This window comes from Vicugna pacos, chromosome 17, assembly GCF_048564905.1.
Source record: "Vicugna pacos chromosome 17, VicPac4, whole genome shotgun sequence".
Lineage (NCBI taxonomy): Eukaryota > Metazoa > Chordata > Mammalia > Artiodactyla > Camelidae > Vicugna > Vicugna pacos.
In genome coordinates, this window is record NC_133003.1 from 48,908,599 (window position 1) to 48,923,919 (window position 15,321).

The 15,321-nt window shown below is 47.3% G+C and overlaps 1 protein-coding gene across 6 annotated transcripts in view; it reads right to left on the reverse strand.

Moving 5' to 3' along the window:
- Positions 1 to 15,321, reverse strand: part of SRGAP3 (SLIT-ROBO Rho GTPase activating protein 3) — a 286,557-nt gene that overhangs the window by 86,034 nt on the left and 185,202 nt on the right. For all 6 annotated transcript variants that reach the window (XR_012060775.1, XR_012060776.1, XM_072941760.1 and 3 more), the window contains one exon: positions 10,410 to 10,572. Coding sequence is in view for 4 of the 6 variants with exons in the window: in XM_072941760.1 (XP_072797861.1) it covers positions 10,410 to 10,572 (163 nt within the window). In the remaining 2 variants the exon portion in view is untranslated. The remainder of the gene's footprint in view (positions 1 to 10,409; positions 10,573 to 15,321) is intronic.

The window sequence follows — 15,321 nt, forward strand, 5'->3', positions numbered from 1 at the left end:
CTCCTCCCCTTTCCAGACTAATTTCTGTCTCCTGTTGCTGCAACTCCGAATGTTGTCATCTCCTTGTTTTCGCAAGAAGCTGGGACGCCAGGGCTGGAATATCAGACTGCAGGGAAACAGGAAGGCCCTGCAACCACTCGTCACACATCCGCAGCCGAGGTGGGCCGCACTGCTGCCTACCCAGGAGCCCAGCAGCGGGCTGAGGCAGTAAGCCCAGCACTGAGTCTGTCACCCGCTTTTCCCTGTAATAACTCCCTGCGTCTCTCTGGGACCTGTCTGCACTGAAAGCTTTTCAGAAATGCTTAAGATAACAGGTCTGAGGAAGTCCAAGGATACCTTGGAATGGCCACGAACAAGTGGCCACCTGTGGTCAGGCCAGGAGTTTCTGGATCTCTACTAATGATACTATTATTATTAATACTAATACTTATTATCATCGTTAATAACAATGCTTAGTACTATTGCTACCAATGATACTTGTCCTTAACGATAACAACAGCAGCAACAGCTATTGTTTTTGATCTCTCAGCCTGCACCAGGCCCCGCGATAGCAGCTCTACGGACAAGGACTCACGTAAGCCGAGTACCAGAACTTCATGGGAGATAACCCCACTTCCACCCCACTTCAAAGATCAGAACTCAGAGGCTCGGGGAGGGTAAATGATCTGCTCAAGGTCACAGAGCTAGTGAATGTGATTCTCTCAACTATTCCACTCTGTTGTCTCCATTGGGAGAGCTATTCCTCTGTGTGCCTGTAAAATGTACCCGCTAAACATTCCAAAATAATTATAAAACACAGGTAGTCCTCTGCCTTACTGTAAAAAGCATGCTGATATTTAAAAGGCTCTGCTGTAGGTCACTGTAAATGTCAAACTACATACAGTACCCAGGGCCACTTCGTAGCATCTCCTGTTGTCTGTGGCCAAGCCCGGGCCCCTCCCCCGGCTTCCAGGCTGAGGCAGAAGGAGATGGTGGGGACCGCTGGGCTGAGTCTCTGCGAAAGCAGAACATACTCAGGAATAATCCCTCTTGACTATGTCCTTTGCTCTGTTTTGCTTTTGGCAGTAGTGGGGGGACATGAATCTCTCACTCACAAATAAGGAGCAAAGGGCTCAGGGGAGGGTGAGACTCTCTGCGTCCTAAGGAGCGTGACAGATCTGTCTTCCTGAAAACTCAGAGGCTATGAAAGCTGGAAGCCGCTCCCGTCTGAGCTGTTTTCTCCCTCTGTACATTATCTTCAAGGTGAATATGGGTGTTGTGAGGCTAATCTGCTGGATCCACAATGTTATTGATCACTTACTGCCGAATCACTGACCTGAGCCGTCTCTCTAACGTCCCTGTTCTTCTGTAATCTGATCTTCGATTTCCTTTGCATTGTTTGTGAATAGGGCGTAATGAGGAGTGCACTGGTGTTTCAAAAATGTCTGTGCTCATGTATCCACCCAACTACCCACCACCTTCCCACCCCTTCACCCACCTCCCCATCCACTCATCCCCTCATCCGTCCATCCATCCAAGTGCCCATGAACCTGCCCATCCGCCTATCCACTCATCCATCCATCCCTTCCTTCCTTCCTATTTCCGTATCAGCCTCCCTGATCCAAGTGCCTTCCATCACTAGCTGGTTCATTAGTGTATACATATAATAATATGTGACTATTCTCCCTGAGTCCAGCATCTCTCTTTCCAAAGCCATCGATTACACCAAATAAATCCTCTTTAAACTTGGATCCGACCACATCACCCCTGAGTCAAGAACCTTCAGTGGTTCTCCCATGTCTGGAAAATAAAGCCCAGCTTCTTGTTCTGACACCCAAGGGCCTCCTTGATCTGCATCCAACCTGCCTTTCTTTTCCCCCCCTTAATTTCAGTGCTCCAATGATAAACACACGTTGTTAAAGCACACAGAGGAGTAGACAGAACAGTAACAAACACCAGCGAACCCACCACCCAAATTAGATAACCACGAAGATTTTGCCATTTTTGCTTCAAAACTACTCTTAGGAAGCCAAATGCTGTAGAGACCCCTGAAGTGTTCTGTCTCCTTCCTCCCTCATCCCCCAGTTCCTCTCCTGAAGCTGGTATGTATTTTTATTCAGTCCACCTTTGTATAACAGCTCTATTTCAGACAGGTGTCTAACAATATAAACAATATGAACTGTTCATGTTTTAAACTTAAAAAGCATTATAGTGTACCATGCTTTTTTTCACCCAACATTGTGTTTTCAACTTATATACACATTGATATACATAGATCTTGTTCCTTCATCTAAATGGTTGTATAATATTCCACTGAATGACTACCCATAGCTTATTTAACCATGCCGTTCATGATGGCCATTTAGGTGATTTCTCTTTTTTTCTTCACTATAAACACTGTTGCAGCAAACCTCCTTGTACAAGGTTTTGGGAGTGTGCAGACATAGCAGACTATCTCAGGCTATACTTAGAAGGTGAACGGCTGGGATACAGGGTGTGTACCTCTTCCTTCTCTGTTACTAGATACCTCAACTGTTCTCCAAAGGGGCTGGACCGATTTGCATGTCTACTAGGAGGGCACAAGTGGCCCCGCTGCTCCACATTCTTGCCAACACTTCAGATTCTTTTCCTAATCTAATGGGAGTCAAACTGTGTCTCATTTGGTTTTATTTTACCTTTTCCTGATAACCAGTAAGTCTGAGCATCTTTTCTTATATTTTTAGCCATTTACTCATTTATATCTTTCACCCATGTTTCTGTTGGGTTGTTTGCCCTTTTCTGATTTATTTGTAGGAGCTGGTTTGTATATTCTGGGTATTAATCTTTTATATTAATTCTGTGCATGCCAAATATCTTTTCCTTACTGGGTCTGTCTTTTCCCATTATTTATTTCTTATGGTTGTTGTAGAGAAGATTTTTAAAGTTTTATATAAAGAAATTTATCAATATTTTCCTTTACAGTATGTGCTTTTTTGTCTCACATTTTATATTTAAGCAGCCTTTTCCTACCCTCAACATTTTAAATAGAATCTTCTACATTTTCTTCCAAAATGTTTAAAGTTTTGCTTTTTAACTTTAGCTCTTTAACTCATCTAGAATATATTTTTGTGAATTAAGGTGGAGGTCTAATTTTTTCCATATTAAAAAAAAATGGTGTGCATGTTTAAACCAGTTCCTAAAAAATAATAATAAATGGACAAGCAACCAGTGGACTCAGCCTCGTTTACTAGACAGTCTATCCTTTCCCCGAGTCTGTAAGGAACCACTGCCATATACTGCATTCTCGTTTGTGGAGGGCTCTGTCCTGGCCCGCCGGTTAGTTTACTCCACCCCGTGTGAGTACTACCTGTTTTACTATCACCTTAGAGGAAGTCTTGATATCTGATGAGGCAAATGCTCTAGCAAATACCAAAAAATATAACCTACAGAACTTAATTTCTTTTTATGGTGCAATAAACTTAGAAATTAAAAGCAAGTAGAAAGTTTTTTAAAAAATACCTTTTGAACTAAAATATGCATAATTCTGAAAAATTTATGGGGCAAAGAAGAAACGGCAAAATGGAAATTACAAAATATTTATATCTGAATGACAATGAAAATATCACTTATAAAAATTTCTAGGATGCAGCTAATTTGTAGCATTAATGGCATTAATTTTCAATCATTCTTATTTTCCAATATATGCAGTTTTATTTATTTATTTATTTATTTATTTATTTATTTATTTATAATATATGCAATTTTAAATTACATTTTCTAACTGGATGTGGCAGGCACATAGGAACGTTATTAACTTTTGTATATTGATCTTGTAATCAACCATCTTGCTGAACTCTCTTCAGCAGGAAGCATGATATTTGATGTTGGTTTTTGGTAAATACTGTTTTTATCAGGCCAAGGAAGTTCCCATTTATTCCTAATTTGCTAAGAGTTAAATGGTGAAAAGTTAGAAGCATACTTTTTAAAAGTCAAGATGCCATTTCTCTCCCTTTTTCTGCTACACTGTGCCAGCGGAGGCCCAAGCTAGTCTATAAGGCAAGAGGAAGAAATAAGAGGTTATAAAAAAAGAAAGACCTCCGTCCGTTAGAATTAATCAATGAGTGGCTTCCTGAGCATATTGTCTTATTTCTGACTGTCTATTTGACCTGTGTGCCCTGAACATTCCTTCATCCCACCTCCAAATTTAATTCTCGCTATGCTCTTTCTCAAAGTCCCCATAATCATCCTAGTAATAGCTAATATTCAATGATTGTTTACTGGGTACCAGAGGTATTTTACATCATCATTTTTTAATCCTTACGACAACGTTATGAAGGAGATTTTTTATTAGCTCCATTTTGAAAATGCTGAAACTCAGAGGATTTAGGGATTAGGCTGGGCTCACACAGCTGGAAAGCGGCAGAACTGGGCTGAGCAGACTCTGCCCACACCCTAACTGCCGGACTAGACTGCAACGCTGGCTGACCTGTTCACAATACGGGACTCAGACTTTTCCGCCCACGGGCCTTGGCTTTGGCCTGGAATCCTCTCTCTCACTTTTCTTGAATCTCCACCTATCTGTTGAGGACACAGTGATGCACCACTCAGATCCCTGTCAGGACTGGAGGACTTATTCCCCGGCTGGGGGAGGGCTGCCAGCAGACCCCCAGCTGTCAGCCCTATTCAGAACTGCCTCACCAAAGAGGCATCTGCCCAAGGCCACACCCCCATCTGGGAGCTATAAAGGCCTAACTTCCTAGCCACATCCCAGGACAACTCGGAAGGGCCACCCCAGCCTCAGAGCTCCCCAGGAGCCATTTGAGGACTTTGTTGTGACTGCACATTCCCTGAATCCTGCTTCCCTGCCTCTCCTTCTGCAAAGGGGACCCCAAGAATGGTCACTAATAGACCCCTGCACGTTATCACTGTCTCACAGTCAGTTTCCCAGGAAACCCAAGCTGGAAAGGAGCCTAATCCTCAGTTCAGGATCCACTTCAAATGCTGCACCCCCAACACAGACGCTTCCCCAAACTGCCCTCCAGCCCAGATGAGAAGTCCTCCTCCCTCTGAGCCCGCTGTATCTTCCCTCTCCACTGTATTTACCTCACTGATACACAACTATCTTCACTCCCATTCTGCACTGTGAGCTCCAGACCGTGTCTGACTCCTTTCTCCATTTTCTCTAGCACCTGCCTTTACCACCGAGCATGGGCTCTGGAGTCAGATGAGTCTGGACGCAAACCCCAGCTCCACCTTTATTTGCATCAGTTTCCTCATCTGCAAAATGAGGGTGATGACAGCATCTTCCTCTAAGGCTTTCAGAATTAAACATATATAGAATGCTTAGCCTGCACACAGTAAGCACTCACTAATTGTTTATCTATCATTATTGTTCATCTGTTCTCAGGATAGTACTAAAATATGCTTTTTGAGTGAGCTGGAAATGCCTAATGGGGACCAGCTCAGCAGGCTCGACTAGCAGAGTGCGCATTCACAACTCATCTCCCTGGGAGACAGGGGAGACGGCTGAAGGCTCCTAGTCCCCTGGCCGTCAGCCCACTTTGCTAGCTCGCTCTCTCCAGGCAGGCTTCAGAGCTGGACCCTCCAGCATGCAAACCCTCACTCTCTCCTGCAACCAAAAAAAAATAAAAAATAAACGTGGCTTTGAAGCCAAGGCCATGGGTGCTTTTGATCTTGGTTACAAAGCAAAGCAATTATTGGATACAAAAGCCCTGATTTATTTATGAAATGCGACGGACATCTTCAAGGCGGGAACGAGAAAGCTCACTGAAGACCAAGCCCTTATTGCCACACAGTGAATGGCTGCTTTCAAACACAGACCCCCCGAATGCCCTCGCTCCTCTTCTAAGAGTCCTTCCTCATTAGCGCTCCCTTCAGAACACCGCGGCTGCCAACAATCAAATTCACTTCACGGCCGGGGCAAGTAATTAAATTCTGCAGGCATCAGAGCAGAGAATAATGGATGGCTATTGTGTAGGAAGCTGATGCTGGAAATGGAATGGGCTTCAATGCCCAGTCTCAGAAATGGTGGGGGCGGGAAGGGGGAGCAAGCAGGATGCAGATGGACCCTCCCTGCTGCTGCACCATGGGGGGCCGGGGATTCAGTACTGGACCTGGAGAAGAAAACCTGTGCTTGGGGCCAGACCCTGCACTTACCTCAACTTCCTCACCTGGAAAACAAGGAGGTCGGACTCGGTAAGTCATTCTCCCTGTGTGGGCCCCAGATCAGCAGCATCAGCAGCGCCTGGGAACTTGTTAGACACGCGGAGTCTCAGGCCTCACTCAACCTAGCGAGTCAGAAACTGTGCGGGTGGGACCCAGCAATCCATGTTTAACAAGCTGTCCAGGTAATCCTGACACTACCCTTTGTGACCCACTGGTAGATCATGTTTCAGGGTGAGGCCACAAACTCAAACACATAAAGGGCCAGGGAGCTAAAATAAAGAAGTAGGTGTCACACACCAGACAGCTGCAGGGGCTGTGGGACAGTGGAGAGAATGTGCCTGGCCTGAGGGGCCAGTGGCAACTCAGCGCCAGACAATTACTGCCAAGTATGAACCCCTGTGGATCTGGTACTGTCAGAGCTTCTGGTCTTCCAAGAGGAACACAAAATTCTGATGTTTATGTGAAAGCCCACAATTTTAAAATATTGGTTGAATTTTTCTTAACATAGTGAGGGTCAAGCAGATTACACCTGAGAACCAATTCAGCTGTGGACTGCCATTCTGCAGCCTGCATTCCAAGCTGCCCTGGACCTGCGTCATGACATACTCTGTCCACCATGCTCTTGCCTTTCTCCTAACACCGAACTCCAAACCTCCCTTCCCTACTTGGGGGACTCCTCTTCATCCTTCAACACCTAATTCAAAGATCACATCCACTAGGAACTCATTCTCCACCCTCTGCCCCACTCTCCACCTTCTCCAGTAAGAAGATAGAGACGAATCAAACACGGGGCCCAAGAACTGACACGAAGGAGAAGGTAACACAGAGGAGGAAGACAGGGAGAAGTTATAAAAACAGGCCTTTCCCACAGACGAGGAATGAGGATCTCTTGGAAAAGTTACCCTACGGCTGCTTGAAAAATCATTTCAGGACACTGATCTCATTTGACCAGAATGTAATAAAATGAAGTTTTAAAAAGGGCAGATACAAAGACACACAAGTGCAGAATTCATAGGATAGATTAAAAACCATTTGGTACAAAATCCCCGGGAGACTGGAGCTGAGAGTTCAGAGTGAGTCAACCATGTGATGAGATGATCATGAAACAGGCAGGCGCCTTCATAGGTTTCCTTATCAGAAATAAAGTGTCTAGACAGCCCTGCTCTACTTTTAGCTGGTCAGGCCTTCCTGCAGTGTTCTGAAAGGTTCTGAATGTTCATTCTGCAGGCCAGAGAAGACCTGGAACATGACCCAGGAGGAGAGAAAATGCAAATCAAAATCACAAGGGGTCAACAGAAGGAACCTGGCGTGTCTGCCCAGAGGTGGGAAGGGCCTGGGTGTGTGGTCATGATTTCTGTCTCCGAATAACTGACAGGTTTCCGTGTGGATTTGATCTGGGTGGCCCACAGGATGTCAGCCTGGGGCTACAGAGGGTGGGCCATGTGGTCGTCACATAGAGACTGACTACACCCAAGCTCTTCTTACACCATTCAAAAAAAAGAAAAAGAAAAGAAACAAAATTGAAGCAGAGCTGCAGAGAAATTGAGTTCTGACAGTATCTTTTGTGCCCTTGAAGCCCCCCACACCTGAAGTCAGCCTCGGCTCAAAGAGCTGATAGGCTCCCTTTCTTCCCTCCAGCCAGGTGAGCTGCGTTTCCGCTCTTTGCAACCATAAGAGTCCTGATCACTACGATGGCCTTTAAGATCTCACCCACTCCCGTCCTGCTCTGGTGGATGCACATCTCACACTTAGAGCATTTGCCCAGAAGAACCCTGCTATGGCTGCCTCCAGTCCCCACTGCAGAAGGGGACATGGACAATCAGGAAAAGGAGTTATTAAGTCAAAGGGCATCCTGCCCCTGTGAGAAGCTGGCAGGTGGGGCAGCTGCCCCAGGACTACGCTCAGGAAGAACACCTGGCCTGGAAGCCATTCCCTCCTCCTGCGGAGGCAGGGCCAGAGCGTGACTTGGGGAAGGGTGAAGGACTCCCACCCCCAGCTGGGAAGGGAGACTCCATTCCTCGGGATCACTAGCAAGCCACCCTTTCATGAAAACCTACTGGGTCCCAGGCCTGTGCTGGACACTGGGCCTACCTCTACCCTTTCAACTAGTCCCTGAAGTTGGCATTCTCATCTCTGCTTCTCAGATGAGAAAACTGAGGCTCAGAGAGACTTGCCCAGGGTCACACGATCAGTAAGAGGCGCTGCCTCCTGCAGGTGTGACAACTGGCGATTCTTGGACTTTACTTCCTCATCTGTAAGATGGGCTGGGGGACGATCCTGTTCCCCAGGCTGACCAGAAACCAGCCTCTGCCACTGTTTGAGGTCTACAGGAACTACTATTATGTAAGGCTGCAGGCCTCGGTGCTGAGATCGTCTCTGACTGATGTCACACAAGGGGGCCACACTGCTAAATCAGCCAGCAAGGCCTGTCCCCAGCTCTCTCTTGGCCCAGAGGAGCCGGGTCATTTCCTTTGTTCCACAGGCACAGGCCTGGTAACGAGGACGCCAGGAGCTCAGCTGTGGACCTTTTTTCATTATTTTCCACCCTGTTAACCTCCACCACAAGTGAGGCTGCTGTCAGCCTAAATGAGACCTGAAGAGATTTATCTCTCTTATCCTGGGGCTCAGCTCAGGAAAAGACCCTTCATTTCCTGAAGGCCCTGATGACCCTTTCGCTGTGAGTCCCTCCCACCCAGGAAAATAGATGTGACAGTGGCAGTGGCAGGCGGGGGCTTGAGATAGGACCAAGTGATCTGAGTCACTTTAGATTGGCTTTGCAAAGAGCTATGTGATATTTTTTATTATTGCACTGTATTTATCTTCCTAATTATGTTTGCTTACGCAAATATTAAACTTAGACTACATCTCATAAGCACAGTCCCAGGAGGAGACCAGAGCATACTGTCAGGGAAGGGGATTAGCTTGCAATTACAGTTTTGTTATAGAGGTCATCCTCAAAGTGGACACTCCATGTACAGACCTGGAGCAATCCCGGTCACCTATTCCATAAAATTGGCACCTGGCAAGAACAGATATGCTAGATCATTTTAGTAGTAATAGTCTCTCACACTCGTACAATAATAGCCAGCTTTCCTGAGCACTTACTCAGTGCCGGGTGCTACTTTCCATGCTTTACTTGGAATTAACAACCCTTTTAATCCTAGCAGCTGCTCTGTGGGTATTTCTATCCCATTTCACAAATAAGGAAACTGAGGCTCAGAGAGTTTAAGTAACCAGCCCAAAGACACACAGCTGATAAATGATGGAACCAGGAATATGAACCCAGAAATTTAAGAATTCTGGACCCCAAACCATACCCTGAACCACTTCTCAGTAACACCTCCCTCCTTCTCATGCTCCATCTCATTGAACCCTCACACTGCCCCTGAGAATAGTTGTTCTTAACCTCATTTGATAAACAAACAAATGAGCAAATTTTGACCCTAAAATTCCTGTTACAGAAATTGATCTTAAGAAAATACCAGTGGCCTATCAACCAATGAATGGATAAAGAATATGCGGCATATATATATACAATGGAATATTATTCAGCCACAAAAAGAATGAAATCCTGCCATTTGCAGCAATGTGGATGGACCTAGAGAATATTATGCTTAGTGAAATGTCAGAGAAAGACAAATACTGTATGATATCACCTATGTGTGGAATCTTAAAAATTATACAAATGAATGTATATTCAAAACAGAAACAGACTCACAGATATAGAAAACAAACTAGTGGTTACCAAACTGGAAAGGGGCAAATTAGAAGTATGGGACTAAGAGATACAAACTAAAATATATGAGATAGATAAGCAACAAGGATATATTGTATAACACAGGGAAATACATCTACTATTTTTACATTAACTTTTAATGGGGTACGATCTGTAAAAATACTGAATCACTATGCTGCACACCTGAAACTAATAGAATATTGCAAATCAACTATACTTCAACTTAAAAAAATAGCAGTGACTATGACAAAGGTGTATGTATAAAGAAGCTCACAGCAGCATAATTTATAATAATATGCAAATCACTGAAGTGTTCAACAATAGGGATTGGTTAAATAAATTAGGGTACATCTATATCATGAACTACCACATAATCTTTCCAAATGTTATGGAAGTATGCTCATTGATACGGGAAAATTTTGTGACCCAGTGTTCTGTAACTTGTTAGGTGATATCAGCAGAGAGTAAAATCATACATGCAGTCTGATCTCATTTGGGGAAAGTATATCCGTATTGCCCAAGTGCCCACCTTTTTGAAGAGTCTGATCACATCCTCGCTGATCTGGGAGAGGCGGACGATGACATTGTTCATGAAGATGTCATTGAGGGTGGCATGGTCTCGGCTCTCCCGCCTGGTTTGATGCAGGACTAGATACCAACAGTTCACAGGCGAGAGGAGATACTGGTCCTTCCTGTGGAAACCAAGACAGCTCAGGTTGGCTTCACTGGAACTGCCATCCATACAGTTTCTATGTTGTCACCCACTCTGGCTCTTCTGACCGTCACAGGGCCCTTTCAGCTCATTTTATTATAACGTATTTAACAGCTAGGGCCACAAGGGCAACAGAGAGCACGAGGGCTGAAACAGTCCTCCCAAGGTCACAGAGCAGTGCTGGGGCCAAAAGCCAGGACTTTGACTGTAAGCCCTCTCCCTACTGGGAACTCGCTGCACGCATCCCTCCCTTCTGGGAAGAAGCTGTCTTCCTTGGAGCTAAGAAATACTAAACCAATTGTGTTTGAAATACTTACATGAGTTCCAGAAATACCCAGTGGAAAGAACAAAAAGTGGACCCTTCCCTTCCACTCCCTGCCTCCCCCAGACCCAGGTTTCCCCTCAGGCTCTTAACCTCTTTGTCCTCTTCCAGGGTCAGTCCTGGTCTCCTGGCCTCTTGGCAACACATTCCGTTGCCCCTCAGTGGAGCTGAAGGCCTGGAGGATTTCAGGTTCTACACTTGGGAGAAAGAGCTGAGGAAAGCTGCTTTTGAGTGAAGTACACACAAGACAGATGAATCTTTGTCCTGCAACGACTGATAGACTCACAGCGTCCTCTAGCTGGGCACTGTGCTAAAACAGGGGTTCCCACAGGGTGGGGGTCCCCAGACCAGCAGCAGCATTGCCTGGGGTCTGTTAGAAAAGCACTCTCAAGCCCCACTCCAGACCTGCTGAATCAGAACTTCTGGGGGTGGGCCCAGCCACCTAGGTTTTAACAAGCTCTCCAGGGTGCTGAGTCACACGAAAATTTGAGAACCACCAGTTTCCCAAAGCTTGTGAAATGGGATATTTCCAAAAATGAAATGGGGGCATATCTCTCCAGTCTATACTTTACCAAAGACCCCCTGTTAGCCTCAGTAAAGCGTGTATATATCCTGGCATCCAGGAAAAGAAAGGAAAGGGCAATGAGAAGCCAAAATCAAGCCACTAATCCCATGTTGCCACATGGGACATCTGGGCTGAGGGCTTGACCTATGACCCTTACTCCACTTTCCAAGGTGTGGAGGGAGAATGGGCAGCGGCCCATCCACCAGCTGAGGGTGACTGGACCCCTATCCCTGAGGGTGGGTCACCCCTGGGAGCTGGCCATGGTTCTCTCAGGAAACTCGGCCCCCCACCGTCAGTGTCTTTGAGGAGAGAATTCTGCGGACTCCCAGTATGACCACATCATCCTCCCACAGTCAAGTGGAAGTGTGGGAGGGGGTAGCACTGAGGGCCTCTGGGCTTGGCCACAGCACAACCACCCCTCACTCCACCCAAACCCTGGGCTTGGGAAGGATGGGGCAGTGGATGCAAGGCGCTTGACTTTCCTCTTTGTCACCAAACGAGCTAAAAATTTGTCTTGGTAGCAGGGATTTGGGAGAAGGGAATTTGGTTTAGATAGAGGATGGATATGTTAGAAACCATCTGAGGAAAAGGGAGGAGACGTTATGCTATAAGAGAAGTAAACCGATTTCTCCTTCGCGTATAGCCTAGAGAAAAAGCCAGAACACTGAGATCCAACGGCCCAGCCTGAATCCCTCAGCATTTACTCCGTGTCAGGTCTCGGGTGGGCCCCGGGTGACAGTGACACAGACCTGCCTCGGAGGGGCTCCCTGTGAGGTGGCTGCGGTGGAAGCATACAGAGGGAGGTGAGCAGATGCTATGACGGAGACACGCGGGGCATCGGTCCTGCGTGAGAACTCGGAGACGGCGCGCTCTCCCCCTGGGCTCTCCACGTCCCCAGCACACAGTCCCCTTTGCTTTCCTGCCAGCTTCTTTCCCACCTGGGGCCTTCACGATGGCTATTCCATCTGGAATGTGTGAGCCCCTGCTCCTCTCTCTTCCTCTCGGTCTCAGCTTAAATGATACTCCCCGGAGAGCGTGCCTCTGACCACGCTCTAGGGCAGGAGTTCTCAAAGTGTGGTTCCCAGACCAGATGCCTCAGCTTCATCTGGAAATCTGTTACAAACGCAAATTCTCGGGGCCACCCCGGGCCACTTAATAAGAACTCCTCTGAGTTGCCCAGCATCCGTGTTTTAACCAGCCCTCTAGGTGACTGCAATGCACACTCGGGTTTGAGAACTTCCACCTTAAGGGGTTTCTACTCCCCACCTGTCACCCAACTCGAAGTTCTGTGAGAGCAGGAGCTGTTTCTGTTTTAGTCTCCATATCCCGTGCCCAGCAAAGTGCCTGACGTGGAGTAGATGCAATGGAAGAGAGACCCAAGAGGAAAGGTCACATTTGTGCTGGGTCTTGAAGAATAGGTAGGAGTGTTCCAAATAGAGGGGCAGAGAGAGATGGAATTGCAGGCAGACAGAGAAGTAGCTCAGTCGAGCTAGAATTCTGAGTGTCACAGGGGAGGGCCAGTAGGACTTAAGGATGGGGAGACAGGTTAAAGGTTCCATTGTGGGGGGCACTGAATCCCAGCCTAACGAGTTGGAACTTTATCATCTAGGCCACGTGGCTCTTGGCCTGGGTTGTAGCACACTAGAATCACCTGGGAAGCTTTTTTAAAAACACCAAAACCCAGGCCCCATCCAAACCAATTAAGTCAGAATCTCTGGGGGGACAGCCTTGGCATTAGCATTTTTAAAACATTTTCTAGAAGATTCTAATGTGCAGCCAGGGTTAAGAATGCCTGCTGTAGGCAGTGGGGAGTCATGGAAGCTATTTAAACAGACGTATGATCTAACCAATGTATGTCTTAGATCATTGAGGGCAGACTGGAGGCTGATGGATGGCTGGCTGGATGGGTTGGTGGATGGATGGACCGATGAGTGGGTGGACAAGCAGATGGATGAGTGGAGGGTGAATGAGTGTGGGGACAGGCATGGGGCTGGAGGCAGAAGGAGCAGTCAGGAGGTGACCTTAATCCAGGAGAAGAGAGATGATGAGGGCCTGGGTAGTGACCAGAGAAGGCTGGACTTCAGAGACTCCTCACCAGGATTGCAGATAATCTCAGAGACTTCCTGGAGATTGAGAGGAGTTGGGGGAGGGGGAAAGGGATGAGGATTCTGAGGTTTGGATCTCAGGCATCTCAGGGTTGATGCTGATGACATGAACCGAGATAAGAGGTGCAAGGGGAGAAGGAGGTTTGGGCAGAAAACACATTACACTTGATCCCATTTCCACTGCTTCCTAGGTGGTGATGGAAATGGAAAGATTAAAGGAGAGATGAGATAATTGAGCTGTTACTTAAGTTACTTCAGGGGCTTGCTCAGCCTGGGATGCGAGAATTGAACAGCACCAGGGAATTAAATGTGCAAACTTTATGGAAGTCACAGCCAGAAGATGAGTTTCAGGGGGAAAGGAAAAAGATCTTGAAAGGGTGCAGAAGTGCTGGGACAGCTTGGGGACCATAAATTAGGTCACCTGGCCAGGGAGACTGGATAACAGAAAGAGGAGAAAGGAAGGTGCCTTCCTTACCAGAATCTGTGACCAGGAGGCAACGCAGCCTCAGACGGAATTACAGAATGAGCAGAGGCCAGGAGAAAGTTAGCCAAAGGCAACCAAGGACTTGTCAAGCTAAAGTGAGCGGCTGCTGGGAAGATGAAGGCCTTGATTCATTCAGACATTCGTTCATTCATCTGTCTCTGTATGTATGTGCCAGGCAGGCGAGCACAGCGGGCAAGACCCTGCCCTGACAAGCCTTCCACTCAGGTAAGGAGGCCACACAAGGAAACAGAAGATGATGATACAGCCTCACAAACATAGTGATGGGAAGACCCTGTCGCCCAGATCTGGTGTAGAGGTGAACATGGATGGCTTCCTGGAGGAAGCACTTTCCAGACTGAGAACTAAAGGCTGGAATGGAGGTTGACCAGGTTGAACTTTCCAGGTGGAGAAATACGACAAACAGAGCCCTAGAGAGAGCATGTTGGTGAGCTAAACATAGTTGAGGGGGCTCAGGCATGGTGCCTGGGGTCAGGGGCGAGGGAGAGTGAAAAACAAAGTTGGAGAATTAGGCAGAGGCCACATAGCAAAGGGCCTTTACGTCCCAGTAGAAAGTTTGAGCTTTGTCCTGAGGCTGGCAGGAGCCATTGCAGGGTTTGGAGCTGGGGAGTGAGAGTGTAAAATTCCACTTTCAAACCCTCACTCTGGCTATTGTGTGCAGGATGGACTCACGGAGGCCAAGAAGGAAGTTGAGGGATTCAGGAAACACTTAGGTAGTAAACTGACTGGACTCGGAGATTGGTTGGCTGGGAGGGAGAAGACGCCGCCCGGAATGAGGCCCATGTCTTCCAGGCTGGGCACCCGAGGGCAGGGGTGGCATTTACTGAGATGCAGAGGAGCATTTACAGCAGTGGGGCAGGGAGGGAAGGCGAGGAGTTCTGTTTGAACATGGAGAGTCTCGAGGGCTCATGGAACACTTGGAGGGCGGAATCTGGACTGAGACAAATGTGGCAGCCGGCAGCAAGCACTTGGATGATACTCGAAGCCACGAATGACATGGGACTCTTCATAGACGCACGCGATCGTGGGACAGAAGAGGCAAGTCCTCAGGAGGCCCGGCCAGGCTGAGGCAGGACAGGTGGAGCAGGGTCCCAAAGGCTCTGGCTGGTGCACTGATCGCCGTCCCGCTGGCCATCTGCATTGTACCGGGACCACAGCAAGAGGCACCCAGGCTGTGTATGGCAGAGCTGGACACTGGCCTGCTCTTTTCAGGGGGTTAGTTGTCCCTTTTGAAA